Source organism: Budorcas taxicolor, chromosome 7 (assembly GCF_023091745.1).
Source record: "Budorcas taxicolor isolate Tak-1 chromosome 7, Takin1.1, whole genome shotgun sequence".
NCBI lineage: Eukaryota > Metazoa > Chordata > Mammalia > Artiodactyla > Bovidae > Budorcas > Budorcas taxicolor.
Window position 1 is genome coordinate 38,558,918 of NC_068916.1, and position 27,840 is coordinate 38,586,757.

The window sequence follows — 27,840 nt, forward strand, 5'->3', positions numbered from 1 at the left end:
GAATGCCTTGGCCTGCATGTTTCTGTTCTACCTCTTGAGCAGGCTGCCCTTTGTGAGCAGCTTCATGCTACATCCAGGCGGGGCTTCCAGCCTTAGTTACCGTGTGGTCTTCAATACACCTGTTTCCATGACTAACCTAGCAGCTGCTATGCTTTCCAGCTTTCAGTGGACCAATTCCCTGCTTTTCTGCTGTCCTTTTCCAAGACTTCAGTGATTCTCTTTGATCTATTGTCAATGACTTTCTTTTTGATCTGTTGTTTCTGATATTTAGCCAAGAAACAAGAGGTCATTTCTTACTCAGTAACAAGTTGTACACAATAATCTTTAATCTTTTGCCTCAGCTTGCTGTAGGTTAAAATTGTAATGCTGCCAGAAATCGTTTATCTAACTACTCTTTGCTAGATTTTTTCTTCTTTTGCTACCTGGGTTCCAGATCCCCTTTTTTTCTCAGTGAAAGTTAATAGACCTAGCTCTGACTCCCCTCTGCAATGTAGAGAGGGTTAGTGGGAGGACACTTAAGGACTTAAGGACTCCAGTTCACTCCTTTGTTCTGTGATTGGTATGGTGAAGTAGGGGTCAGACGATGCTGACTTCTAATCCCCACCTTTTGTTAAAGCTCTCTACACTGCTGACAAGGTCACTCTCTGTTTCTCTTTCCTGGTCTGCTGTAAATATGGGATAATAAAAACTGTGCTGCCTACCTCACCTGGTTGTTTTTGAGATTCATATGATAAAATGGATGTTAAAAGAGCTTGGACAACTAGAATATACACGAACACTTATTTGACTATGTAGCTGTGAGTAAGGTGGGAGTAAAGCAGATGCTTTAAGTAGTATTTTACTTTCTATTCTAGAGTTGAACATTGCCTTTGCAGTTCTGGGTTGATACTGGGAAAGGAAATCACAATTCTCATAAGGTAGAAGAATTGTAATCACTGACTAAAAATAGCTATCATTTATTTTTGATTTCTCGTACTGGATTAAAAATAGTATTAGAGTTCTTCAGCCTCCTACAAAATTGGAGGCATTATTATCCTACTTTCACAGGCAAACAAACTGCCAGCTAAGAGAGGTAAAGTAACTCTTCAGAGTCTCACACGTGGTTTAAGAGCATAGCAGGAATTAAGCCCATACATTTCTGTTACGCTGACTGGCAGTGTATTTAATTCCTCATTTAATTATAAGCAAATGTATATGAAGGATTAAGACTTTAAATTTAGTCACTGTAAGTTCAGTTCAGTAGCTCAGTCGTGTCCAACTCTTTGTGACCCCATGAACCGCAGCACGTCAGGCCTCCTTGTCCATCACCAACTCCTGGAGTTCACCCAAACCCATGTCCATTGAGTTGGTGATGCCATCCAACCATCTCATCCTCTGTCGTCCCTTTCTCCTCCTGCCCTCAATCTTTCCCAGCATCAGGGTCTTTTCCAATGAGTCAGCTCTTTGCATCAGGTGGCCAAAGTATTAGTGAATTACAAATGCACAGAATAGTATAGCTATTTATCTTGTTACCCTACTTAATCTCATAGTCATGGACAGAATCATTTGGTCCCTCTGTCTTTCACAGTCTCTTTGGGAATAGTTTATCCCTCAGAGAGGACACTCATTTTTAATAAGTTCTAGAAAGTGAAAGTCGCTCAGTCATGTTTGACTCTTTGCGACCAAATGGACTACACAGTCCATGAAATTCTCCAGGCCAGAATACTGGAGTGGGTAGCCTTTCCCTTCTCCAGGGGATCTTCCCAACCCAGGGGTCAAACCCAGGTCTCCCACATTGCAGGGAGATTCTTTACCAGCTGAACTACCGGGGAATCTTAATATAATAGCATCAGAATTGTGTTACTATTTAAATATTTAAATAATTGAAGTAATACCTTTGCAAAGAAACACAGTGAATAATATTATAGCAGCTGCTTTTGAGTTGTAATTATGTGTTAGGCCCTTTATAACTTGGTAAGTTTGACTTCAGAGTCAGTGCTTTTTAAATTAATTAATTAATTTTGGCTGTCTGGGTCTTCCTCGCTACATAGGCTTCTCTCTAGATTCGGAGAGTTGGGGTGCTCCTTAGTTGTGCTGCTCGGACTGCTCACTGTGATGGCTTCTCTTGTTGTGAAGCACAGGCCCCAGAGTGCATGGGCTTCAGTAGTTGCAGCATGTGGGCTCTAGAGCACAGGCTCAGTAGTTGTGGTACATGGGCTTCATTGCCCCATGGCATGTGGAAGCTTCTCACATCACGGATCGAACCCGTCTCCTGCATTGGCAGACGTATTCTTTACCACCGAGCCACCAGGGAAGCCCCAGAAAATTTCTGTATAGCATTCAGATGTATTTGTTCTTCGTTAGTCGCTCATTCATGTCTCCACTCTTTGCAACCCCATGGACTGCAGCATGCCAGGCTTCCTTGTCCTTCACCACCTCCCAGAGTTTGCTCAAACTCATGTCCATTGAGTCAATGATGCCATCCAGCCATCTCATCCTGTGTCGTCCCTTTCTCCTCTTGCCCTCAGTCTTTCACAACATCAGGGTCTTTTCCAGTGAGTCGGCTCTTTGCAGCACGTGGAAGTATTACAGCTTCAGCATCAGTCCTTCCAGTGACTATTCAGGGTTGATTTCCTTTAGAGTCAAACATACAGATGCTGTGTAATTAGCCAGGTGCCTGTCCAACATCTATCTGAATTATTTCCATTTCTTTCATCATTTAAAAAGTGATGAGACTAAGTTACATTTAAAGTACTGCTTTTCTAAACTATGCCACATTCTCTCACATTGTTTCTTAGTTGTTTGTTTTTTGTTTGTTTTTTTTTTAGACTGAAACGTAGTTGGCATTTCTGAGATTTTAGCCACTGCCCTTTGTGGTGGAAGAAAATGCTCTTTGAAAATCAGAAATGTGTTGACAGCTACAGAACAGCTTCAGTGGCTTTGCTTGCCCGAATAAACTTTTGAAAGTTAGTTGATTTTTTTGAGGGGGCTATGCTGTGCAGCTAGTGGGATCTTATAAGTTCCCCAGCCAATAATTGAACCTGGGCCCTGGCAGTGACAGTGCCGAGTCCTAACTACTGTTCAGTTCAGTTCAGTCGCTCAGTTGTGTCCGACTCTTTGCGACCCCAAGAATCGAAGCACGCCAGGCCTCCCTGTCCATCACCAACTCAAAGTTCACCCAAACTCATGTGCATTGAGTCGGTGATGCCACCCAGCCATCTCATCCTCTGTCGTCCCTTTCTCCTCCTGTCCCCTATCCCTCCCAGCATCAGGGTCTTTTCCAATGAGTCAACTCTTCGCATGAAGTGGCCAAAGTATTGGAGTTTCAGCCTCAGCCTCAGTCCTTCCAGTGAACACCCAGGACTGGTTGGATCTCCTTGCAGTCCAAGGGACTCTCAAGAGTCTTCTCCAACACCACAGTTCAAAAGCATCAGTTCTTTAGTACTCAGCTTTCTTCATAGTCCAACTCTCACATCCATACATGACCACTGGAAAAACCATAGCCTTGACTAGACGGACCTTTGTTGGCAAAGTAATAGCTCTGATTTTTAATATGCTATCTATGTTGGTCATAACTTCTCTTGCAAGGAGTAAGCGTCTTTTAATTTCATGGCTGCAATCACTATCTGCAGTGATTTTAGAGCCAAAAAAAACAAAGTCTGACACTGTTTCCACTGTTTCCCCATCTATTTCCTATGAAGTGATGGGACCAGATGCCATGATCTTCGTTTTCTGAATGTTGAGCTTTAAGCCAACTTTTCACTCTCCTCTTTCACTTTCATCAAGAGGCTTTTCTGCGAGGAATTCCCTAAAGTTATTGAGTTGGCCAAAGAGTTCCTATGGTTTTAAAGTAAAAATAAAAGACACATTTTCACCAAGAATTATTGAACAACACATTTACTGTTTTGTTCCACTTCATTCTGACATTTTTCAGGCAACTTTATAATTGTACCTTCCCAAACTTTTTATCTTTTTGAGCAAAGAACTGTACCAGGTACCTTTTACAGTCTTCCAGAGAATTGAAATTTTTTCCATTAGGAGAATTTTGTAAAGACTGAAATAAATGGAAATCCAAAGGTGCTTTGTCAGGTGAATACAATGGATGAATCAGAACTTACCAGCTAAGCTGTAACAGTTTTTGTCTGGTTATCAAAGAAACATGCAATGTGGTTTTGCTTTTATCCTGATGGAAGATAACGTGGTTTCTGTTGACTAGTTCTGGTCGTTTTTTGTCGAGCACTACTTTCAGTTGGTCCAGTTGGGAGTAGTACCTGTTGGAATTAATTGGTTTTCCAGAAGCAGCTCATAATAGAGGATCCCCTTTCAATAGCACTGTATACACAACATCACCTTCTTTGGATGAAGACTGGTCTTTGGTGTGGTTGGTGGGGGTTCATTTTGCTTGTTCTATGATCTTTTCTGTTCCACACTATTATATAGTATCCACTTTTCATCATGTCAGCTGTCTCCTGCGGGGTCTAATGTTGACAGTTCTCTGTATCTTGATTTGATTGCTGTCCTCTTCAACTGGTCTGCTTGACTGTGGAGTATTGCCCAGTGAGAAGTCTCCAGTGCAAAACTTCGAAAACCATTTTTTACACATTGGATCAGTCACATCACCTTCTCCACATACTGCACAAATCTTTGTTTGCATCTCAGTTGCATTTTTACCTTTCTTTAAATAATAAGACATAACGTGCCAAAGGTGTTGCTTTTTTCTTTCCATCTTCAATATTAAAATGGCTACGCAAAATTCACCAATCTTGAAGTTTTTTTTTAACGCACGGTGATGTGACAGCTGTCACAGTGCAGTGTGACAGAACTGTTTTGAATGAAGTTAAAGACAACTAAGCACTACTAGAGCCATTTTATGGGAAAAACCGAATGAACCTTTTGGCCAACCCAGTAGCTGTTCTAGATTGGGGAATATTTGGATTTCTAAAATGGTTAGGGGGATACGATATATATTTAAATAGTGTGGAAAATTTATTTGTAAAATGTAAAATCTTATGTAAAGAAGATTTTGGTTTATCTTCAGCAAACAGATTGGTGCAGTGTTTAAAGCATTTTTATTGGAGTCAGATTTGAATCCCTGTATTGATATTTTAATAATAGTTTTGTGAACCTGGGTAAATAAATTAATTTCTGCCTCAGTTTTTGCATGCATGATATGGAGAAAAACACCCTCGTACCCTGTTCTTGGAAGCTACTGTGACATCAGAAGTAATTAAGTGTTCAGCAAAGTGTCTGATTTTTTATTGTGCCTAAATGTACCTGGCTAGATTGTTATATTTAGTACAGTTATTTTCCTTAGCAGTTACTCGATATGTGATGTGGTTGGGATGCACTTTAACCCTCTTAAAGTACATCTCTAGTCACAGTGTGCAGGCTTCTCTTGTTGGGGAGCATGGGCTCTGGAGCTTGCAGACTCAGCTGTGGCATGCAGGTTTACTTGTCCCGAGGCATGTGGGACTTTAGTTCCCCAACCTGGGCTCAAACCTGTGCCCTCTGCAGTGGAAGTGGGAAGTGGGGAGTCTTACCCACTGGCCCTCCAGGGGAGTCCCATGGCGTTTTATACTTGTCCAAGACCAAATCCCAGATTTTATTTCCTCAGACCTGCTTTTTCTGTAGTCTTCTCCATTTTAATAAATGGGAACTCCATCTTTGTAGTATTTAAGGCATAAAGGAGTGATCCTTGAGTTCTCTGGTTTAGCATACACATCCAGTCTGTCAGCAAGCCCCCTGCCATCCCAGCTAGGTTCACATAACTGTTACATCACAAGCCCCTTTCAAAGCAAAAGATGGGGGAGGGGTGTGATTAGTTGCAAACTTCTTGGTGCTAGATCTTTTATTCCTGAGGTCAGGTGATGGTCAGGTAACAGCATTTCTATAAATCTCTACCAAATGAATGTTAGTCTCTGTCTTTACAAGAAAGGGCAAGGTGCCAAGGCACTGCTTTTACTCTCCAAGGTCTCAGTTCAGTTCAGTTCAGTTGTGTCCGACTCTTTGTTACCCCATGGACTGCAGCACACCAGGTGTCCCTGTCCATCACCAGCTCCCAGAGCCTACTCAAACTCATGTCCATTGAGTTGGTGATGCCATCCAACCATCTCATCCTGTCTCGTCCCCTTCTCCTCCTGCCTTCAGTCTTTCCCAGCATCAGGGTCTTTTCCAGTGAGTCAGTTTTTCGCATCAGGTGGCCAAAGTATTGGAGCTTCAGCTTCAACATCGGTCCTTCCAATGAATGTTCAGGACTATTTCCAGTCCTGACTAAGACGAGGCAGAACTCAGTTGGCAGCTCCTTCAGGGCCAGGTTCCCACATCTTACCCAGCTGTCATCACTGAGGGAGCCAGGCACCCAACCCAAATAGCCCTCAGTATCCTCAGGCCACCCAAATCGGGGAGACCAGGTCTCACTGACTGCAGCCCAGACAAATGACCACTGCTAGTAGGTCGCAGAGACAGGGATTGGGGGAGAGGTTCACAGCTTCCTCAAAGCCTGGGCCAAGGCTAGTGGAGGGCCTTAGTAAGGACTCTGAAGCCCTGCAGAACATAGTACCTGCTGGCCAAAGGCTCAGTGAGCTGGAGGCCCTTTAAGACAAGGCCTGAATCTGCCTCTTACCTCACACTCTGCCTGATGACCACCACACACCACTGACCCTTGGCTGAATCATTTCCTTAATGGTTCCTCATTGATAGTTACTTGTGGGCAGGGCCCTGCTGACCAATAGCTGAGCAAGACAACTAAGAGTCTGTTGGTGATGGTTGCTTGTGGGGGCGGCCCACTGAGGCACTGACCAATGGCTGAGCAAGACCTGTTGCCTAGTAATAGGGTGCAGAATAATAAGGCAGAGCACTGGCTGCCTGATAAGGGCTGTGCTCATACTGCTCTGTTAACAACGTCTCTTGTGGAGCATGGGCTCTTGTGGAGCATGGGCTCAGTAGTTGTGGTGCACAGGCTTAGTTGTCACTTGGCATGTGGAATCTTCCCAGGTCAGGGATCAAACCTGTGTCCTTTAAATGAGCAGGTGGATTCCTAACCACTGGACCACAGGAAGTCCCCCAGTGGTATTTCTTATCGGGCAGATTTGCTAAGGAAGTCCCTTGAAATTTGGGGCTCCCCCAGTGGCTCAATCTTGAAAGAATCTGCCTGCAATGCAGTAGAGTCAGGTGACAGGGGTTCTGTCTCTGGGTCGGAAAAATCCCTTGGAGGAGAAAGTGGCAACTCATTCTGGTATTGTTGCTGGGAAAATTCAGTAGACAGAGGGAGCCTCTTGGGCTACAGCTCGTGGGGTCACAAAGAATTGGACTTGACTGAATGACTGAACAACAATAATAATATGCTTAAGTGTTCCTTCAGTAATAAAGAATATCATGTTAGTTAGGAATTAACCAGACAGTAACTATTGAATACCCACTGTTTGCCAACGCTGCTAGGGCTAAGCGTTGGACACAGATAGTGTGAGAAGTCTCCTTTTCGTTAAGGTGACTATAGTCTCTGAAGTCTACTATCTGTAGACTTTAGCTTTGCTATTATCATGTTACAATGAAATCATATTGGAAAGTGTTTTATAAACCACCCAACTTATAGAAATGTAAGATTATTTTTATTTTATTTACTCAAAAAGTTGGCATGTTAAAGGAGCAATAGTGTGAGTTTTATGTAACCTGTCACCTTAGGTGTCCTACTTGTAAAATACTGAAACTGCCTACTTTTAGCATAATAATAGAAGAATTGGTAGGAAAAAGTTGAAATTCCAAAGGAAAATTCAGATAGCCCTGTATAATGTAATTCTTTAGAATAATACTTAAAATTTGGTATTTTGTAATTTTTTTTTTTACTTGTTTTTGGATTGTGCCCTGAGTCATGCGGGATTTTAGTTTTCAGGGATTGAACCATTGCCCCTTGCAGTGGAAACACAGAATTTTAACCGCTGGACCTCCAGGGAAGTCCCAAAGCTTGGTATTTTACTAAACATATTTTTTTCTCCTTTTGGAATTGATAAAAACAGTTGTTGTTTAGTTGCTAAATCTTGTCCGACTTTTTGCAGCCCCTTGGACTCTAGCCCATCAGGCTCCTCTGTCCATGGGATTTCCCAGTCAAGAATACTGGTTCCACTGTTTTCCCATCTATTTGCCATGAAGTGATGGGACCAGATGCCATGATCTTCGTTTTCTGAATGTGGAGGTTTAAGCCAACTTTTTCACTCACCTCTTTCACTTTCATTAAGAGGCTTTTTCGTTCCTCTTCACTTTCTGCCATAAGGGTGGTGTCACCTGCATATCTGAGGTGATTGATATTTCTCCCGGCAATCTTGATTCCAGCTTGTCCTTCTTTCAGCCCAGTGTTTCTCATGATGTACTCTGCATATAAGTTAAATAAGCAGGGTGACAATATATAGGCTTGACGTACTCCTTTTCCTATTTGGAACCAGTCTGTTGTTGTTCCATGTCCAGTTCTAACTGTTGCTTCCTGACCTGCATATAGGTTTCTCAAGAGGCAGGTCAGGTGTTCTGGTATTCCCATGTCTTTCAGAATTTTCCACAGTTTATTGTGATCCACACAGTCAAAGGCTTTGGCATCTTAGAAAACCATTATAGGTCTGGTTTGGACCTCTTGATGAAAATTCACTTTCTTGATGGAAAGTGAAAGTTTTGGAGTTAAGAAGTTCAGTAGTTGTTGGTAAGGGGTGGTTCCTTCTGAGGGCCATGAGAATCTGTCCTATGCCTTTCTTAATGTCTGGTGGCCTCTGTCGAACCTTGGTTTGTAGAAAGCATTCTCCCTGTGCCTTCACATCACTTCCTTATGTGTTTCTGTCTCTGTGTCCGAATTTTCCTTTTATATAAGGATATAGTTGTATTTTAGGTTGTTGTTTAGCCACTAAAGTTGTGTCCAATTCTTTGAGAATCCCTATGGCCTGCTAGGTTCCTTGTCCATGAGATTTCTCAGGGAAGAATACTGGAGTGGGTTGCCATTTCCTTCTTCAGGGGATCTTCCCGACCCAGGGATCAAACCCATGACTGCTGCTCAGTAGATGAATTATTTACCGTTGAGCCACTTGTGAAAGCACCAGTATATTTCATCTGATTGGACATAGCTGTTCTGAAATATGCCTGTCCTCCAGTCTAAGCTTAGATGACACTTCTTCACTCTAGTCTTTGCTGCTATTCTCCAGGAATTTTGGAGTTAGGAATTCATGTTTGTGTTTCTTGTTTTGCTTTGTATGTAGGTTTTTAGTTGAATAATGGGCTTTTACAAGGAGTTGTTCCAGAGTCTTTCTCTCTGAGGTGGTATTTTTAAGCTCTTCTGAGGAGTCATATCCCGCCCCCCGCCCCCCCCCTTAATTTTCCTTTGTCCTTATTTTCTCTATTTTCATGCTTGGAAGCCTATTTGGTCTGAAATTCTTGCCCGTTTCTAATTTTTTTATATATTGAGGTCACTTATAGGGATTTCCCTGGCAGTCCAGTGGTTCAGAATCTGCCTTCCAATTCAGGGGAATCATGTGCCATCCCAGTCTGGGAACTAAGATCCCATATTTCTTGAGGGGCAAAGATGTGCTGTGACGAAGATATTGCAGCTAACCCAAAATAACTAAAAACAATTTTTTAAAAAAACACTAGTATTTGGATGTTGTTGTTCATTACTAATATGTATTTGTATAGGCATTTTTTCCCTGTAGGTTTTCATATTTTTTTTTCCTTGGTTGTCCTGGTAAATGAATTAAATAGTAAGGAGAAAATTAATGTTTCAAGTTTATGAAAATCTTCACCCATGATACTTTTAGTTTAATGAAACTATTTTGTGTTTCTCAGTGAGTTTTTTTTCATCATTGTAGTTCAGGCATAGTTTCTAAATAGTTGGTATAACTTATGTAAGGCTGTGTATTACACTTTCAGTATCCCTTAACTTCATCTGCACTTTGCATATTTCATTGTTTTCTGCATAATTTGTTTAATAGGCTTCTTGTTGGTTGTTAACTTTTTTAAAAAAATTGAAGTACATTTGATTTACAGTATTGCGTTAGTTTCTGGCGTAAAGCAAAGTGATTCAGTTATACACATTCTGCTCTCAGATTCTTTTCCATTTCTGTTTGTTACAATGTATTGTATATAGTTCCCTTTGGTTTATACTGGGACCTTGTTTTTCTACGTTACATGTAGTAGTGTTATTTGCTAATTCCAAATTCTGTAATTTATCAACCCCTCTTTTCCCCTTTAGTAACCATAAATTCATACTCTGTTAAGTCTGATTCTGTTTTGTAAATAAGTTCATTTGTAACATTTTAGATTCCATATATAAGTGGTATCATATGTTGTTTGTCTTTCTTGGTCCAGTTTACTTCACTTAGTGATACTCTCTAGTTCTATCCATGTTGCAGCAAAGAGCATTACTTCATCCTTTTTATGACTGAGTAGAAATTCTATTGTGCTTCCGTGATGTCTCAGATGGTAAAGAATCTGCCGATCTGCCTGCAATTTGGGAGACTTGGCTTCAGTCCCTGCGTTGGGAAGATTCCCTGGAGAAGGGAATAGCTACCCACTCAAGCATTCTTGCCTGGGAAATCCCATGGACAGAAGAGCCTGACGAGCTACCGTCCATGGGGTCGCAACATAGCTGAGTGACTAACACTTTCACTTTCAGAATTCCATTGTACATGAATACTGCATCTTTATCCATTCATCTGTTGATGGACATTTAGGTTGCTTTCATGTCTTGGCTATTGTAAGTAGTGCTGCTGTGAACAGTGCGCTGCATATATCTTTCCAGTTGGAATTTTCTCTGGATAATGCCCAAGAGGTGGATCATTGGATCATATGGCAGCTCTACTGTTAGTTTTTGAGAAACCTCCGTAGTGTTTTCCAGTTTTCGCTTTTCTCCACACCTCTCCAGCATTTATTATTTGTAGATTTTTTTTTTCAATGATGGCCATTCTGATCAGTATTAGATGGTGCCTTGTTATAGCTTTGATTTGCATTCCTCTAATAACTAGCAGTGTTGAGCATTTTTTCATGTGCCTGTTGGCCTGCTGTATATCTTCTTTGGAGAAATATCTGTTTAGATCTTCCGTCTTCCTTTTGAACATTAATTTGGCTGTGTGGGATCTTAGTTGTGGTATGTGGGATCTTTAGTGGCAGCATATGGGATTTGTGAGCAGGGGCTGCTCTTCATTATGATGCATGGGTTTCTCGTGGTGGCTTCTCTTATGGAGCATAGGCTCTTGGTGTGCAAGCTTCAGTAGTCATGGCGTGTGGGCTTTATGAGTTGTGGTACTCTGTACTCTGGCTCAGTAGTTGGGGCTCGCAGGCTTAGTTGCTTCACGGCATGTGGAATCTTCCTGGCCTAGAGAGATCGAGCCCATGTCCCCTGCATTCACAGGTGGGTTCTTAACCATGGGACCAGCAGGAAAGACCAGATTTGTTTTTCTGTCCCATCTTGGTATCGTGGTTTTAAAGTTTTGTAGCCATTGCTACCTTTGATGTAATTTTTTTTTCCTGATAACTTTCAGAATGATAATAGGCAAAAATGGCGCCTTTGCATCGTACTTTTCAAAAAGTTTTTTTAAAGAAATTGTAGCTTCTGTCTCTGTTCCTAGTAACTGTATATACATGAAGAACTAATGCACTGTTTTTTAAAAATTTATTAAGCACCTACTATCTGACAGACACACTAGGCTTTAGTGTTATTTTTAACTATTTTACTTTCGGCTGTGCTGGGTTTTGATTGCTGTGCAGACTCTAGTTGTGGTGAACAGGAACTACTCTGTAGTTGGAGTATGTGGGCTTCTCATTGTGGTAGCTTCTCTTGCTGCAAAACCCAGGCTTGATGAGTGGGCTTCAGTAGTTGTGACACATGTGGGCTCAGTAGTCACGGCTCCTGAGCTCTAGAGCACAGGCTCAGTAGTTGTGGTGCACAGGCTTCAGTTGTTCCTTCTCCTGCGGGATCTTCCTGGACCAAGCATTGAATGCATATCTGTCTCCTGCCTTGGCAGGTGGATTCTTTGCCACTGAGCCACCAGGGATGCCTGAGACTATTTTTAGTAAGCATATTCTGTGAGAATTAACTCTCTGAATGCAATCTTAAAGGTGAATGGTAACTTACGAATCATGGAATTGAGCCCAGTACTTTGGTATCCTTGAGCTCCAGATATTACTGATCATTATTTTATTTGAATGATTTCACTCATTTTATCCACAAATATTTCATTTTAAAAAATTCCTATTTATTTATTTGGTTGTGCTGAGTCTTAGTTGCAGCATCTGGACTCTTAGTTGTAGCACGTGAGATCTAGTTCCCTGACCAGCGGTCAGACTCAGGCCCCTTGCATTGAGAGTGAGAGTCTTTGTTATTGGAACACCAGGGAAGTCCCTATTCAGCATATTCTTTATTGAACACTTAATATGTTCCAGGTGGGTACTTCTGTAGGCAGTAAGCAGGGACAATCAGGTCTGAAATAGGAACTCATCAAGCCTCTTTTGAGACTTGGAATTTATGGAAAGTCATAATGTTTGTATGCCTCCTTGGAGTAAATGTACAGATCCTTTGTCCAAGGACCTTAGGTGCTATTTTTAGCTACCTAGAAACAGTTTGGCATATGTGACACTCCTTTGTGTGGTTTATCAGGTGGGAAGCTCAGTCCTAGTAAACACAAAGTCATCTTTCTCTCAGGGCAGGAGAACTGTACTGTTGATGGGATGTTAAAGACGTTGTTGTTGTTCATTCACTAAGTCGTGTCTGACTTTGTGACCCCATGAACTGTAGCACTCCAGGCATCCCTGTGTTTCACTATGTCCCGGAGTTTGCTCAGACTCATGTGCATTGAGTCAGTGATGCCATCCAACCATCTTATCCTTTTTCTCTCCCTTCTCCTCCTGACTCATTGGAAAAGACCTTGATGCTGGGAAAGATTAAGGGCTTTTCCAGTGAGTCGGCTCTTTGCATCAGGTGGCCGAAGTATTCGAGCTACAGCATCTGTCCTTCCAGTTTATATTCAAGGTTGATTTCCTTTAGAGTTGATTGGTTTGATCTCTTTGCAGTCCACAGGACTCAAGAGTCTTCTCAAGCACCACAGTTTGAAAGCATTGATTTTTTTTTTTTTTTTGGTGCTCAGCCTTCCTTATGGTCCAACTCTCATATCTGTACATGACTACTGGAAACACCATAGCTTTGACTATACAGACTTTTGTTGGCAAAGTGATGTCTCTGCTTTTTTAATATGTTGTCTAGGTTTGTCATAGCTTTTCTTCCAAGCCACAAGCATCTTTTAATTTCATGGCTGCAGTCACCATCCACGGTGATTTTGGAGCTCAAGAAACTAAAATCTGTCACTGTTTCCATCTTTTTCCCATTTATTTGCCATGAAGTGATAGGACCTGATACCATGATCTTCTTTGAATGTTGAGTTTTAAGCCAATTTTTTCACTCTTTCTCCTTCATCAAGAGCCTTTTTAAGTTCCTCTTTGCTTTCTGCCATTAAAATGATGTCATCTGCATATCTGATGTTGATATTTTTCCTGGCAATCTTGATTGTGCACTTTGCATGTAAGTTAAATAAGCAGGGTGACATTATGCAGTCTTGACATACTCCTGTTGTTCCATTTCCAGTTCTAACTATTGTTTCTTGACCTGCATACATACGTATTTCACAGGAGGCAGGTAAGGTGGTCTGGTATTCCCATCTCTTTAAGAATTCTCCAGTTTGGGCTTTCTCTAATTGCAGTGAGCGGGAGCAGCTCTTCCTTTGCTTTGCATAGGCTTCTCATCGCAGTGGCATCTCTTGCTGCAGAACACAGGCTGTAGGCATGTGAGTTTCAGTAGTTGTGGTACTCAGGCTCAGTAGTTCTCTTACATGGGCTTAGTTGCTCCTTGGCTTGTGGGATTTTCCTGGACTGAGGATTGAACCCATATGCCCTGCGTTGACTGGAGAATTCTTAACCACTGGTCCTTTATTGTTAATTAATTAACAGAAATGTCTATGTTTGAGAAGAATGGAGAGTATCACCTGCCCAAGGGACCACAGTATCCTCCCCACCCTCCAGTTTTATTGAGATGTAGTTGGCATGTAACATTGTAATGGGATCAGAGTCTCTTGATATTGTTAAAATTTTTCTTGGGCTCCCTGCTTCCACCCTATGTTGTATTGTGATCCAAGCACTAAGGCAAAGATATCTTTTCCTTGGGATGATTCTGTTTCTCTGTTACTCAGTTTTTAGTTTTTTAGAATTTAAAATATTTACTTTCCTAGAATGCAGGTAGATTGCTTATGTCAAGCAAATATAAATTGAGAGCTACTACCAACTGGAATATGTTATAAACAGTTAAGACAAAATAATTTAGTTCTACTTATTTTGTAATTGTTGTTAAGGTGGAGTGTTTTCATCTAGTATTCATTAGGTCGTGTTATCTCAGAAGGCGTGTGGGAAGGTGATGTTTTGTTTTGAAAAGTGTTGATTTTTATTGATGCTCCATGTTTTGTCTGTCTAAAGTGTCAACCCAAGAAAAAGGCTACGCCACTGAAGTATGAAGTTGGAGATCTCATCTGGGCAAAATTCAAGAGACGCCCATGGTGGCCCTGCAGGATTTGTTCTGATCCGTTGATTAATACGCACTCAAAAATGAAAGGTAAAACTTGCAGCTGATTATATGTAATAAAATATAGTGTGGAATTATAAACTTGCAGTTGCCTTTAGTAACAATTTATATTTACTTTTGATCATTTCATTAGTGCATAGTTATATATTTTAACCTCTTTTGGATTTCTTTTAAAAAGGTTTGTTTTATGTTACTCTATGATTTTAAGAATTCTCATTTAGTCTATCTGTAGATGCCAGAAAAATGTTAGGCTTTACTGTGTAAAGTTTATATTATTCAGAATCGTTTTTCAGTATATTTATGTTTTTCTGCTTCAGTCTTCAGATTTGTGTCATTTGTTAGTTTTAAAGCTGAAATAATTACAAAGAATACTTATAAATTATGTTGAATTTCAAAATCTTGATTTAAAATATTTTCTTCAGTTACTATTGTTTGTTACTTGATTATTCTGTTTGTATCTTAATGTCTTAACTTCTCCCTGTTTCCTATTAAGATATTCTGTGATTTTATTGTAGTTTTAATGTATGTATTTTAGTTTTTGAGTGAGTTACTAACACATATGGGGCTTCCCTGGTTGCTCAGCTGGTAAAGAATCAGCCTGCAATGCGGGAGACTTGGGTTTGCTCCCTGGGCTGGGAAGAGTCCTTGGAAAAGGGAACGGCTACCCACTCCAGTATTCTGGATGGAGAGTTCCATGGGCTATATAGTCCATGAGGTCGCAAACAGTCAGACACAACTGAGAGACTTTCACTTGCACTTTTTTCACTAACATATGCACAAGGTTTAAAAAAAAAAATCTCTGATCTGTCCCATTCTTTACCTCTTTTGAGAGAGTAGTCAGTTGTTATTAATGTTTCTTTCTAAACTTGCTTTATGTAAATGCAACTATGTATTCTCATCTCCCTACCCTCCTTTTATTTAACATAAAAGTAGCATATTGTAGGTATAGTTTTTTCACCTGTTTGACTTCTTGGAGATTATAACCATTCCCCTGTTGATGGATGTTTAGGTTGTTTTTAATCTTGGGTTGAAAATATTATACATATACATACACACATATTTGTGTGCATACAAAACAGTATTATAAACAATAACTGCATTTAATGTCTATTTATCTGTAGGATGATTTACCACAAGTGGTATGCTGGATTTTATTTTATATTTTGAATACTAGTATTGAAGTACCCAAAGACCTTTATAGCTCATTGTTTAAAGAAAATGATACCTAACTTTGTGACCTGCTTGGACATTTAAGTTCTTCTGTAGAAAATTCTTTTAGTCCCTCTGCCCTTCCTATGCCTGTGACATTGCTGGTTTCTTACTCATTATGGTGTCCTTCACATGCACTAGTTGGGTCGATGCCATTTGTTCAACAAGTAATCAGTATGTTCTAGAAGTACTGTGCCTAGGTATTGGGATCTAGTCATTGGCAACGCATTTTGCTTGCCCTTATGTATAATTAGAGTCCAGTTGAAAAGAGAAGGCACCAGCAAATAGACGAAATGACTAATTACTTAACAGAGAGGTGTGTTCAAGGAAAAATACTGATGATGTGAAGTGATGTTGGTGATGATGTGAAGGTACCTAACCTGAACTTTTGGAGCAGGGGTAGTCAGGGCCAGTGGTGCTGTAAAGTCATGTTTGATCTGAGATGTGATAGGTCAAGTAGAAATTAACTAGGGGAAAAGAAGCTTCCAAGCACAGAAAGTGGTATATGTTCTGCTCCTGTGAGGGCTGCAGCCCCTAGAGTTATGGAACGTGGTACAACATGAGGCTGGAGAAATAGGTGTGATTCAGATCATGTAGCATTTTGTAGACTTCATTAATATTTTGTATTTTTTCCTAAGAATAGTACCATTAACATGCTGTGAGCAGAGGGAGATGTGATCTGATCTATATATTTTCAAGTTCACTGAGTGCAGTGTGGAAAATGATTTGAAGGGGGCACAGATAAATCGGAGGAGATAATTAAATGGGTTTTCACAGTGATTATGTCAAGATTATAGTGGTGAAGAGGAAATGAAGACTACTTAGGAAGTAAAATGTGTATGATTTGTTAGTGGATGGATAATGGGAAGTGAGGGAGAATGAAGACTAAGGTTTCTATATCTCAGGATGGTCCCCAAGTTTTTAGCTACACCAGCATCTAAAAATGTTGCCATTTACTGAGAGCACTAGAACATCTACAACTTGGAGGTGACATCTTCTTGTTGATATTATTTGAAGCCATGAGGAAAGCATGGATGAGTTGGCCTTGGGAGAAGATAATATGGTGAGGAAAAAAGGTGGCTCTGAGGAAGGCAACATTTTGAGGTCTCTGTGGAGGAGATTGAGTGTGCAAAAGAGATGGGAAAAAAAAAATCAGATAAAAGGGAAACACCAGGAGCATATGGTATTGACGACTAGATTTGTCTTATAAAGCAAGTGTGGTCAGTTAGGTTGAACGGTGCCTAGAGATCAGATAAAAAGTCCATTAGGTATAAAGAGCTGGAGATCACTGGTAATCTTTTTTTGATGGTACAATTGTGACTGAAGTGTGTGTGTGTGTGTGTATGTGTGTGTTGGTAAGGAAAAGGATTCTTAGTATTCTATGTATTTATTATTGGTAGTCAGTCTCTCCTAGTTTCTGTCCTCTCTCCGTATGAACTGATGCATCAGTAATTTGTTATTTTTCATCATCTTGAGGAGATACCACCAGGAACTTTTTCTGTCCCTTCAGTCGACATGAGTTACCTTCTGTACCTGGTGAAGCGTTATCATCTTTCTTGGAGATTGCCTTCAACACTCTTGTGTCAAATTTCATCTCTTCCTTGTTTCTGATTTGCTTACTATTATATAAAATACATGGTAAGCCCGTAAGTAGTTTCCTGTAAAGGAAGCACAGAGGTAAAATTTTTTGAGACCTTTGAGATCTGGACATATTTCTATTCTTTTCCTGTACTTGTTTGGTAGTTGAGCTGTATAAAATACTAGGCTGGAAATAATTTTTGCTCACAATTCTTTGAAGGCATTGCTCCATTGTCTTTTAGCTTCCAGAGTTTTCTATTAAATCTGAGATTGTTTTGATTTATGATCTGTTGTATATGATTTTTGTCCTTTACTCTGAAAGCTTGTCCTTTACTTTAGAAAGCTTGTATCTGTTCTGATAGTTCATAGACTATACCTTGCTGTAGGTACTTAGTAGGCCTCCTTTGATCTACAAGGTTAGTTTTCTTAAGTTCTGGAACATTTTCTTGAATTTTTTCATTGATTGTTTCCTTCCCTTTGTTTTCCTGTAAGTCTTATTCACATGTTGACTTTTCTGCATTGAACTAATTTTTTTTTGGTTGAATTTTTGTTGTTTTGCTCTACTTCACGGGGTAGAGCACACATGAGTGTGTTGATGTAGTTGGTTCTTGGATTTGCTCACTTTTTGTTTTTTTAAAAGAAATTTCCTTTTTTAAAATTAATTAATTGGTGTGCTGTGTCTTTGTTGCTGTGCATGGGCTTTCTTTAGTTTTGAGTGGGTGTGTCTCATTTCTGTGGCTTCTCTTGTTGCAGAGCATGGGTTCTAGGGCACACTGGCTTTAGAGACAGGTTTAGTTGCTCCGTGGCCTGTGGAATCTTCCCAGACCAGAGATTGAACCTGTGTCCCTTTCACTGGCAGGCAGATTCTTAACCATTGGACTACCAGGGAAGTCCATGCTCTCTGTTGATTGATAGATTTTAGTATCTGTTACGTAAGTTAACATAATCCTTATCCAGGTGTTTCCCAGCTTCCGAAGCTGTGTAACATACCTGCATGCTAATAATTTATTCACCTGTTCCCTCTTATTCTCCTGTCCTTAATGAGCCTATCCTTGAACATCTCTTTATTATAGTGTTAGTGGAGATTAGGAGATGGAGTGAATTTAGAAGTGCTTACTCAATTCTTCATCTTGACCTGGAAATACTCTCACTTCATCTTGAATAGACTTTCAGCCAGTCTTGTTTTTATGTTTTTCTATATTTTATGCTTTTCTGTGCTTCCACTTCTGGAGTTCCCGTTGCAAAGCAATCTAGGGGTGAATCAGATTACTTAGCTTTTCTCAAGGCTGACCTGTCATTCATTTTGTTTAACTCTTGTCACCATCTGACTTTCAGTGTTGCCAAATTTTTATTGTTGTTTCTTTTCCTGTATTTTGTCTTTTGTATCTTAAAAAAAAATTGTCTTTGGAGGATAATTGCTTTACAATGTCGTGTTAGTTCCTGCTATACAGTAATGTGAATCAACTATAACTATACATACATCCCCTCCCTCTTGAGCCTCCCCCACCACCACCACCCCCGTTTGCTTTTATACAAATTGCTCTTTGTTGTTCAGTTGCTAAGTCATGTCTGACTCTTTCCTACCCCATGAACAGCAGCATGCCAGGCTTCCCTGTCCTTCACCATCTCCCAGAGTTTGTCTCCCAGAGCTCAAACTCATGTCCATTGAGTCTGTGATGCCATCCAACCATCTCGTCCTCTATCCCCCCTTCTCCTCCTGCCTTCAATCTTTCCCAGCATCAGGGTCTTTTCTAGTGAGCCAGCTCTTTGCGTCAGGTGACATCAAGTATTGGAGCTTGAGCATCAGTCCTTTCAGTGAGTATTCAGGGTTGATTTCCTTTAGGATTGACTTGTTTGATCTCCCTGCAGTTCAAGAGACTCTGAAGAGTCTTTTCCAGTACCACAGTTTGAAAGCAGCAATTCTTTGATTCTCATCTCTCTGCATCCTTTCTACCAATTGTTACCTGAGTGGTTTGTTTTGTTTTTTAAGTAAAACAATGTACATATATAATGGAATTTTATCATTTCATCCATTTTTAAGTTTATAGTTTGGTGGCATTAAGTCCATTCACATTTTTGTGAAATTATTTGTACTGTCCATCTCTAGCACTTTTTCATATTCTTGAACTAAAACTCTGTACTAATTTAACAAAACTTTCAGTCCCTAATTAATACTATTCTACTTTTTCTTATGAATTTGACTGTTTTAGGTACTTCATATAAGTGGAATCATGCAGTGCTTGTCCCTTTGTGTCTGGCTTATTTAACATAATGTCTTTAAGGTTCATCCATGTTGTTATTGTGTTATTCATTTGTAAGGCTCAGTGATTTTCATTTATATATATATGCCTCATTTTGTTCATCTTTACATCCTTCAGTGGATATGAGGGTTTTCTCATTTTGGTTATTGTGAATAATGCTTCTGTGAACATTGGTGTTCAGCGGTCTTCCCTACCTGACTTTTTATTAATATCTAGTCCTTTTCATTTGTTTTCTTAAGCAAATCTTTCGAATTTTGTTTCTCCCACTGCAGCCACCTTAGTTTATGTCTAGTCATCTTGAGTATACACTAGTGGTAATTTCTGGTCTCCTGTGTCTCCTTTTTGTTTCCTGTCAAATGTAATATTCATTGGTCAAGGAGATTTATCTTTCTAAGGTACAGAACTGAACCTGTAGTTCCACAGTTTAAATGGAGTTCAGTGCTAATGGGATAATGGTCAGACTCTTAACATGGCATCCAGGCTCTTCAGCTAATCTCCCTTTCCTTCAGCTGTTTGATTTAGTGTTCTGAACTATTTATTGTTCCTAGCTGCTTCATTTGTTCTGTTCGTTTATGTCTTTGAGGGTTCTTGGCCCCCTTATAGGAATTCTTCCCTCAATTCTCTCCCTTTAAAATTTTCTACTTAGGTGTCCCATTTGTCTTCCAATTAATGATTTTCACTTAAAAAAAAATACATTAACAACCTAAGTGTCCATCAGTAGATGAACAGATAAAGAAAATGTGGTATGTATACACAGTTGAATATTATTCAGCCATTCCAAAGAAAGCACCCTTTCCATTTGTGACAGCATGAAAGTACCTGGCAGGCATTATATTAAGTAAAGTATGTCAGAGAAATATAAATACCGTATGAACTGCCTTATATGTGGAATCTATAAAAACCAAAATCCAGAAAACAAAACCAAGTTCATAGATCCTGAGAATAGATTGCTTGCTGTCAGAGGCTTGGGGGTGGGGTGGGTCAGGAATGGCAAAATGGGTGAAAAGGGGGTCAAAGTAATAGTTATAAAAGAAATAAGTCTCACGGATGTAATATACAGCATGGCAGCTGTAGTTGATGATGCATTGTATATTTGAAATTCACTAAGAGAGATCTTAAAAGTCTTATCACAAGAAAAAAAAATTTTGTAAGTATGTATGGCGATGGATTGATATAAATATCAAGTCATTATGTTGTATACCTGAAACTAATATACCTTAATGTTAAAAAATGCCATTGCCAATACATGCCATTAAATGATAAATTTGAGTGTATGCAATGCACTCATGAACCAGTGTTCATGTTAACATCAATTAGCATGCGGTTTTCCCATAATCTCTTTATACTGTGTATCTTGTACCTGTCAGGCAGTGAATTCTCTCCACTGTCTGTAATAGTGACTGTTTCTGCCTCTCTGTATGGTGTTCTCTGTATATTGCTCTCTTGTAGTGAGTGCTTTCAGTTCTCTGTATGCTGGCACATCATAAATGTTTGTAGTAATTGAGTTTACTTGTTTTGGGGAGGATGACTTACTTTTCAAATTGACTTTAAGAATCTGTATGTGTGTGTATGTGTACATTTAATCTTCCTTTATAGGTGGTTTCTGTTGAAGTGTTTCCTAGGTAGAGACTAAAGAGTTTAGCGTGGTTTTTTTTTTAACAGAACTTGTTTTTAAAATGTACAGTAAAACAAAATTTAACCAGGTTGTAATTCATTGTGAGTTAAAGTGAATTTTTATATAAAACAATTTCCTTTTTTTTTTAATAGAGACAAATCATTTTACCTGTGTAGCCCTGGCTGTATTTCTTTGTGACCTTCTTTTTTTTTTTACTGGTATGAAAAATGATAAGAAAATAAGTGTATAGAAGTACACATTATGTAAATTAGATTGTAATCTTTTCTGGATGAGATTTGTATTGATTTTTGATAATTACGTATAACTTTGGACAGCCAAGAAACTGTAGAATAACTGGATTGTTTTTTCCCCTGGCTGTTTTAAATTTATTATTCATTTATTTATTAAGTTATTTATTTATTTAATAATAGTTGTTATTTAGTTTTTTATTTCCTTTTCTTTATTTTTAAAAAATTTCTGTAGTTTGAATTATCAAGTCCCACTTTCTCTGCAAATCCAGTGTTTCATTCTGAATTTGTTCTCTCTGAAGTTGTTGAATTTATTATTGTCTATAAAATGGAGGTTATACCACTTATGTTTTAGAGGTCATTGTGAAGAATACATGAAAAGCAGCTTGTCCAGAGTAGCTGGGCCATACGTGTTAGCACATCATATGTGGAGTAATGTTGAAACATTTGTTCCTCCTTATACTTTAGCATAATATTTTATAAGTTTGTTTAGTGGTTCTTGGTAATTGTCATTTTTACAGTACTGCAACTTATTATATGGCCTTTGTGATTTCTGATAATGAGGGTATAAAACTTCTAGTTTGGAATAGATAGCATATCACCAGAGCAAAACATTATATTGTTGCATTAACATCTTAACCATTTTCTTGTCATATAAATTGAAATTTTACTTTCTATCTAACCTACCTTAAAGTTTCTTTTTCTGTAGGTTTTTTAGCTTGTTGTTTTTTATGTTACTTTTAAGTGACAAGAAGGTTCTTTGCAGCTGTGGTGTTGCTGTTCTCTTGATGATGAGTAGTCTTTTTTCTTTTTTAAGTAATGACATTGTGGTTTTTGTTTTTATCTAGTTTCTAACCGCAGGCCCTATCGTCAGTACTACGTGGAGGCTTTTGGAGATCCTTCTGAAAGAGCCTGGGTGGCTGGAAAAGCAATCGTTATGTTCGAAGGCAGACATCAGTTTGAAGAGCTACCTGTTCTTAGGAGAAGAGGGAAGCAGAAAGAGAAGGGATATAGGCATAAGGTATTTCTCTTTCTTTTTTAAAGCGTCTCAGATTATCTTCTTAGGGTTAGGGAGGGAGGAATCCCCAGCCTTTCTGGGACCAGTCTTATGGAACATAATTTTTCCACAAACCAAGGTGGAGGGTATGGTTTGGGGATGACTCTTACAAGGAGCACGCAGTTCACAGTAGGGTTCTCACTCCTACGAGAATCTAATGCCACCGCTGATCGATGGGAGGCAGAGCTCAGGTGGTCTATGTTAGCCATGGGGACTGACTCACCTGTCGCTCACTTTCTGCTGTGTGGCCCAGGACCTAACAGGTCGTGGACCAGCATCAGTCTGGGGGTTGGGGACCCCTGGTTTGTGGGATCAGCCAAAGGAAGAAATATTACAATTTTTGAAATATAAGTTGGTGAGAAAATTGTCAGAAAGGTTTTTTTTTTTTGCAGGATAAGGTAGGGCTAACCTTGCAAATATTTCTACTCAATGTTTTGAGAAGTGATACTTTTGTCATGTCACTTACATGTGATAGTACAAAATGGCACAACCAGTCACGTTTGGGTCTATCTAATTTAAGCAGAAAACGACCATCAAAATGAAACGTTCTTCTCCCTCTCTAATTATTTCTCTTAAAAATGACAAATATAACGCTTTGAACATTCTTGTTTTGTTTGTCATTTTGGTTTTCATGTGTGATTATCAATGCTTAAGATTATAGTTTCAAACCTCGTAACGTTTTAATAAAGAACATGATGTTTTTGTTTCATTTGCTTGATGTTGTGTTTTAGCTAATTCTTTTGATAACACCTTTATAGTCCATTCTAAAAGGGGAAATTAGATTTGTGTTTCCTACTTTTAGGCTATTCTATAAAAATTATAATTTGGATAATTTTGAGTCAGTATGCAGTCTCTGCTATTTCCAACTGGAGTTTCTTCGTCTCTAAAACTAAGATAATAATATGTACCTTGTTGAACTCTTGTGAGGATTAGCAGTAAGTACTTTGTGTGTCACAGTATTCATGCTTTGAAACAACTAACATGTGCTACTATTAGGATACAGGAGGCTAACTGCATCCTTTCTAATACTTTGGGTAGTTGGTGGTAGGGAGATACCAAAGTTTTTGTGTCAAGCCTTTAAATATGTGTATTAAACAAGCCCCCTTTCAAAAGAGTTTGCTTGGGCTTTCAGGTTCTGAAAAATTGATTTACTGTAACCATAGTTAGACAATTAATGGCTTTGTGCTTACGTCTAAAGTAAATCAGATGATCTGTATATTGCTTTATAAGAAGAGGCTACCTGTGTAGTGGCCTGAATTGTTACATGGTCAGCAGAACATCTCTTTCATAAGTATTAAAGTATTTGTGGACACTAAATGATAGAACCTTGGCTAACATCTCTTGTATGAAGCCAGGGAGGGAAATAAGAGTCTCAAAAATTAGATGTATTTCACAGAGCCTTGATGTCCTTGTGCTATGCTGCTGCTGCTGCTAAGTCGCTTCAGTCGTGTCCAACTCTGTGCGACCCCATAGACGGCAGCCCACCAGGCTCCTCTGTCCCTGGGATTCTCCAGGCAAGAAAACTGGAGTGGGTTGCCATTTCCTTCTCCACCTTATGCTATGAGGATTCAAGAAAAGAGCATATGTAACTTGTTAAACTATCCAGGGTGTATTGGTGTCTCTGCACTACATGATTAAGCCGAGGACACTGTTTGATTATAATCCAGATTGTATGTAGAACGTATAGAAAATTCTAGATTAGTCAAGGGCCTGGTGATAACCTGAGTTTCAAATTTCAGGTCTTTTAGGGAAGATCTGACTTAACTCATTTCCAGTCCAAGTTTTTCCACATTTATCTTCTTTAGCCTTTTGTTTTCTCTTTTATGCAACTGAGCAAATGCTTGGCCTTCATAATTCGGGAAGAAAATCTTTATGATTGACAGAATAAGTAGGAGTCATCTGGTTATTCCTTGACATAGTAATATAATGTTGATTAATAATGTAATGTCGTAGTCTAATTTATGGTCCACTTTTTGTGCTTTTACTGGCAAGGAGAGTGGAGGGTTTCCAGGATCAGTCTTCCTCCAGTGATAGATCTTAATGATAGAAGAAGAGTTGCAGAATCCCCATTAGCTAAGGTCTGACTGGGCTGTGGGAGGTAACCGCCTGACAGTCCCATAAAAGAGCCTCAAAGAAATATAATAAGGCTTGAAAAGCTTCTGATTTGAGAGGTGCTCAGTGATCATCTCCCTGTTTCCTCTTCTGTTTCTTAGATGAGTAATAATCTTTTTTTCTTTACATTTAAGGTTCCTCAGAAGATTTTGAGTAAATGGGAAGCCAGTGTTGGTCTCGCTGAGCAGTATGATATTCCCAAAGGGTCGAAGAACCGAAAGTGTGTCACCAGTTCAATCAAGTTGGACAGCGAGGAGGATATGCCATTTGAGGACTGTACAAATGATCCTGAGTCAGAACATGACCTGTTGCTTAATGGCTGCTTGAAATCTCTGGCTTTTGACTCTGAACATTCTGCAGATGAGAAGGAAAAACCCTGTGCTAAGTCTCGAGCCAGAAAGAGCTCTGATAATCCAAAAAGGACTAGTGTGAAAAAGGGCCATATGCAATTTGAAACACATAAGGAAGAACGGAGGGGAAAGATTCCAGAAAACCTTGGCTTAAACTTTATTTCTGGGGATGTGTCTGATAAGCAGGCCTCGAATGAACTTTCCCGGATAGCGAACAGCCTCACAGGGCCCGGCACTGCCCCAGGAAGTTTCCTGTTTTCTTCTTGTGCAAAAAACACTGCAAAGAAAGAATTTGAGACTTCAAATTGTGACTCTTTACTGGGCTTGTCTGAGGGTGCCTTGATCTCTAAACGTTCTGGGGAGAAGAAGAAATTCCAGCGAGGTCTGGTGTGTAGTTCGAAAGTACAGCTCTGCTATATTGGAGCAGGTGATGAGGAAAAACGAAGTGATTCCATTAGTATTTGTACCACTTCTGATGATGGAAGCAGTGATCTGGATCCTGTAGATCATAGTTCAGAGTCTGATAACAGTGTCCTTGAAATTACAGATGCTTTTGATAGATCAGAGAACCTGTTACCTGTGCAGAAAAATGAAAAGGTAAAGTATTCTAGGTATCCTGCCGCAAACACTAAGGTAAAAGCAAAGCAGAAGTCTCTGATTACTAACTCACATACGGACCACCTAATGAATTGTACCAAGACAGCAGAGCCTGGAACTGAGACGTCTCAGATTAATCTCTCTGATCTTAAAGTGTCAAGTCTTGTCCGAAAACCCCAACCAGATTTTAGAAACGATGGATTTTCTCCAAAATTCAGCACATCATCAAGCATTTCCAGTGAGAACTCAATAATAAAAGGTGGGGCTAAAAATCAAGCTCTGTTACATTCAAAAAGCAAACAGCCCAAAATTCGAAGTATCAAGTGCAAACATAAAGAACACCCGGTTGTAGCAGAACCTCCAGTTGCAAATGAGGACTGCAGTTTGAAATGCTGCTCTTCTGATAACAAAGGCTCTCCTTTGGCCAGCATTTCTAAAAGCGGGAAAGTGGATGGACTGAAACTACTGAGCAACATGCATGAGAAAACCAGGGATTCGAGTGACATAGAAACAGCAGTGGTGAAACACGTTCTGTCAGAGTTGAAGGAACTCTCTTACAGATCCTTAGGTGAAGATGTCAGTGACTCTGGAACGTCAAAGCCATCGAAACCATTACTTTTTTCTTCTGCCTCTGGTCAGAACCATATACCTATTGAACCAGACTACAAATTCAGTACATTACTAATGATGTTGAAAGATATGCATGACAGTAAGACCAAGGAGCAACGAATAATGACAGCTCAGAACTTGGTCTCTTATCGGAGCCCTGGTCTTGGGGACTGTTCTACCAGTAGTCCTGTGTCAGCTCCTAAGGTCTTGGTTTCAGGAGGCTCCAATCACAGTTCAGAAAAAATTGGAGATGGCACTCAGGATCCAGTCCACCCTGGCCCTGGTGGGGGCAACTCTGCACTGTCTGGGGAGCTGTCTACTTCCCTGCCTGGCTTGGGGTCTGATAAAAGAGACCTCCCTGCTTCTGGCAAAAATCGTTCAAACTGCATTACTAGGCGCAACTGTGGTCGATCAAAGCCATCCAAATTTCGAGATGGTTTTTCAGCCCAGTTGGGAAAGAACACAGTGAACCGTAAAGCCTTAAAAACAGAACGCAGAAGAAAACTGAACGAGCTTCCAGCTGTGACTCTTGAGGCTGCACAACAGGGAGACAGAGAGAGTAGGGGTTCAGAGAATAGCTCCTCCAGAGGTGAGGCAAAAGACCCTGGTAAGGAACCACCTCTTCAATTAATGGGCCATTTAACAAGTAAAGATGGTGCCCATTTTTCCAGTGTTAGTTTTGATAATAAAGTCAACCAGTCTGACCCTGAAAAAATTTCTGAAAAAGGCCCCTCTTTTGAAATCAGAAAAGTCCCAGAGCTGGACTCTGAAATGAACAGTGAGAATGATGAACCTAATAGTGTAAATGAAGCAGTGCCTAAAAAGCGATGGCAGCGTTTAAACCAAAGGCGCACTAAACCTCGTAAACGCACTAACAGACTTAAGGAGAAAGAAAACTCTGAGGGTGCCTTTGGGGTCTTGCTTCCTGCTGACCCTGTAAAGAAGGAAAACGAGTTCCCAGAGCAGAGACCTCCTGCTTCAACAAACAAACTAGAGCCTGCACTGACAGATCCAAATCGTGCCGACCACTTAGATTCAGCTGGGCCACGGTTGAATGTTTGTGATAAATCGAAAGCCAGCAATGAGGAGATGGAAAAGGAGCCAGGAATTCCCAGTTTGACTCCTCAACCTGAGCTCCCTGAACCAGGTAAGGGTTCCTAACTGTGAAAGAAAGGGACTAGATGAAGTGATGATAATGATACCCTACCAAGTTTAGTCTGTTTTCACGCAAGACCTAAGTATAAATTGGGTGGGAAGGGTTAATTACTTGAAGTGAAAAAATGGCTTTATGTAGAAGGGTCTGAATTTTGATGACCAGGTTTCCATATACTTTCAGAAGTTACATTTTACCAAGAAGCTCTTTTTTTTCTTTTTCTTTTAATAAGTATCAAGAACATTTTGTTTCTGCTCCCCATTTCATACCTTTTAAAATCTGTGAACTTTTGGGGGCTCTGTATTTGAGAGGTTCTGAGCGTAAGATTAAAATCTAGTTGTTAGTTTACAGAAAGCTAATAGATTTTATTGAATGTTAAGCTCTTACAGCTTAAGGAAGGCTCTCCTGTTATATGGACAAAGGGGATATGTTTTTGAAAAAATGTGACTGTTTTGTGGTACTTATTTGAAGAACTTAGATGT

General features: G+C 39.7%; 1 protein-coding gene across 1 annotated transcript in view; it reads left to right on the top strand.

Annotated features, from left to right (window-relative positions):
• NSD1 (nuclear receptor binding SET domain protein 1) overlaps positions 1-27,840 on the top strand; it is a 143,926-nt gene that overhangs the window by 47,297 nt on the left and 68,789 nt on the right. The window contains exons 3-5 of the mRNA XM_052644077.1: positions 14,464-14,599; positions 22,329-22,501; positions 24,784-27,352. Of these exons, the coding sequence (XP_052500037.1) occupies positions 14,464-14,599; positions 22,329-22,501; positions 24,784-27,352 (2,878 nt within the window). The remainder of the gene's footprint in view (positions 1-14,463; positions 14,600-22,328; positions 22,502-24,783; positions 27,353-27,840) is intronic.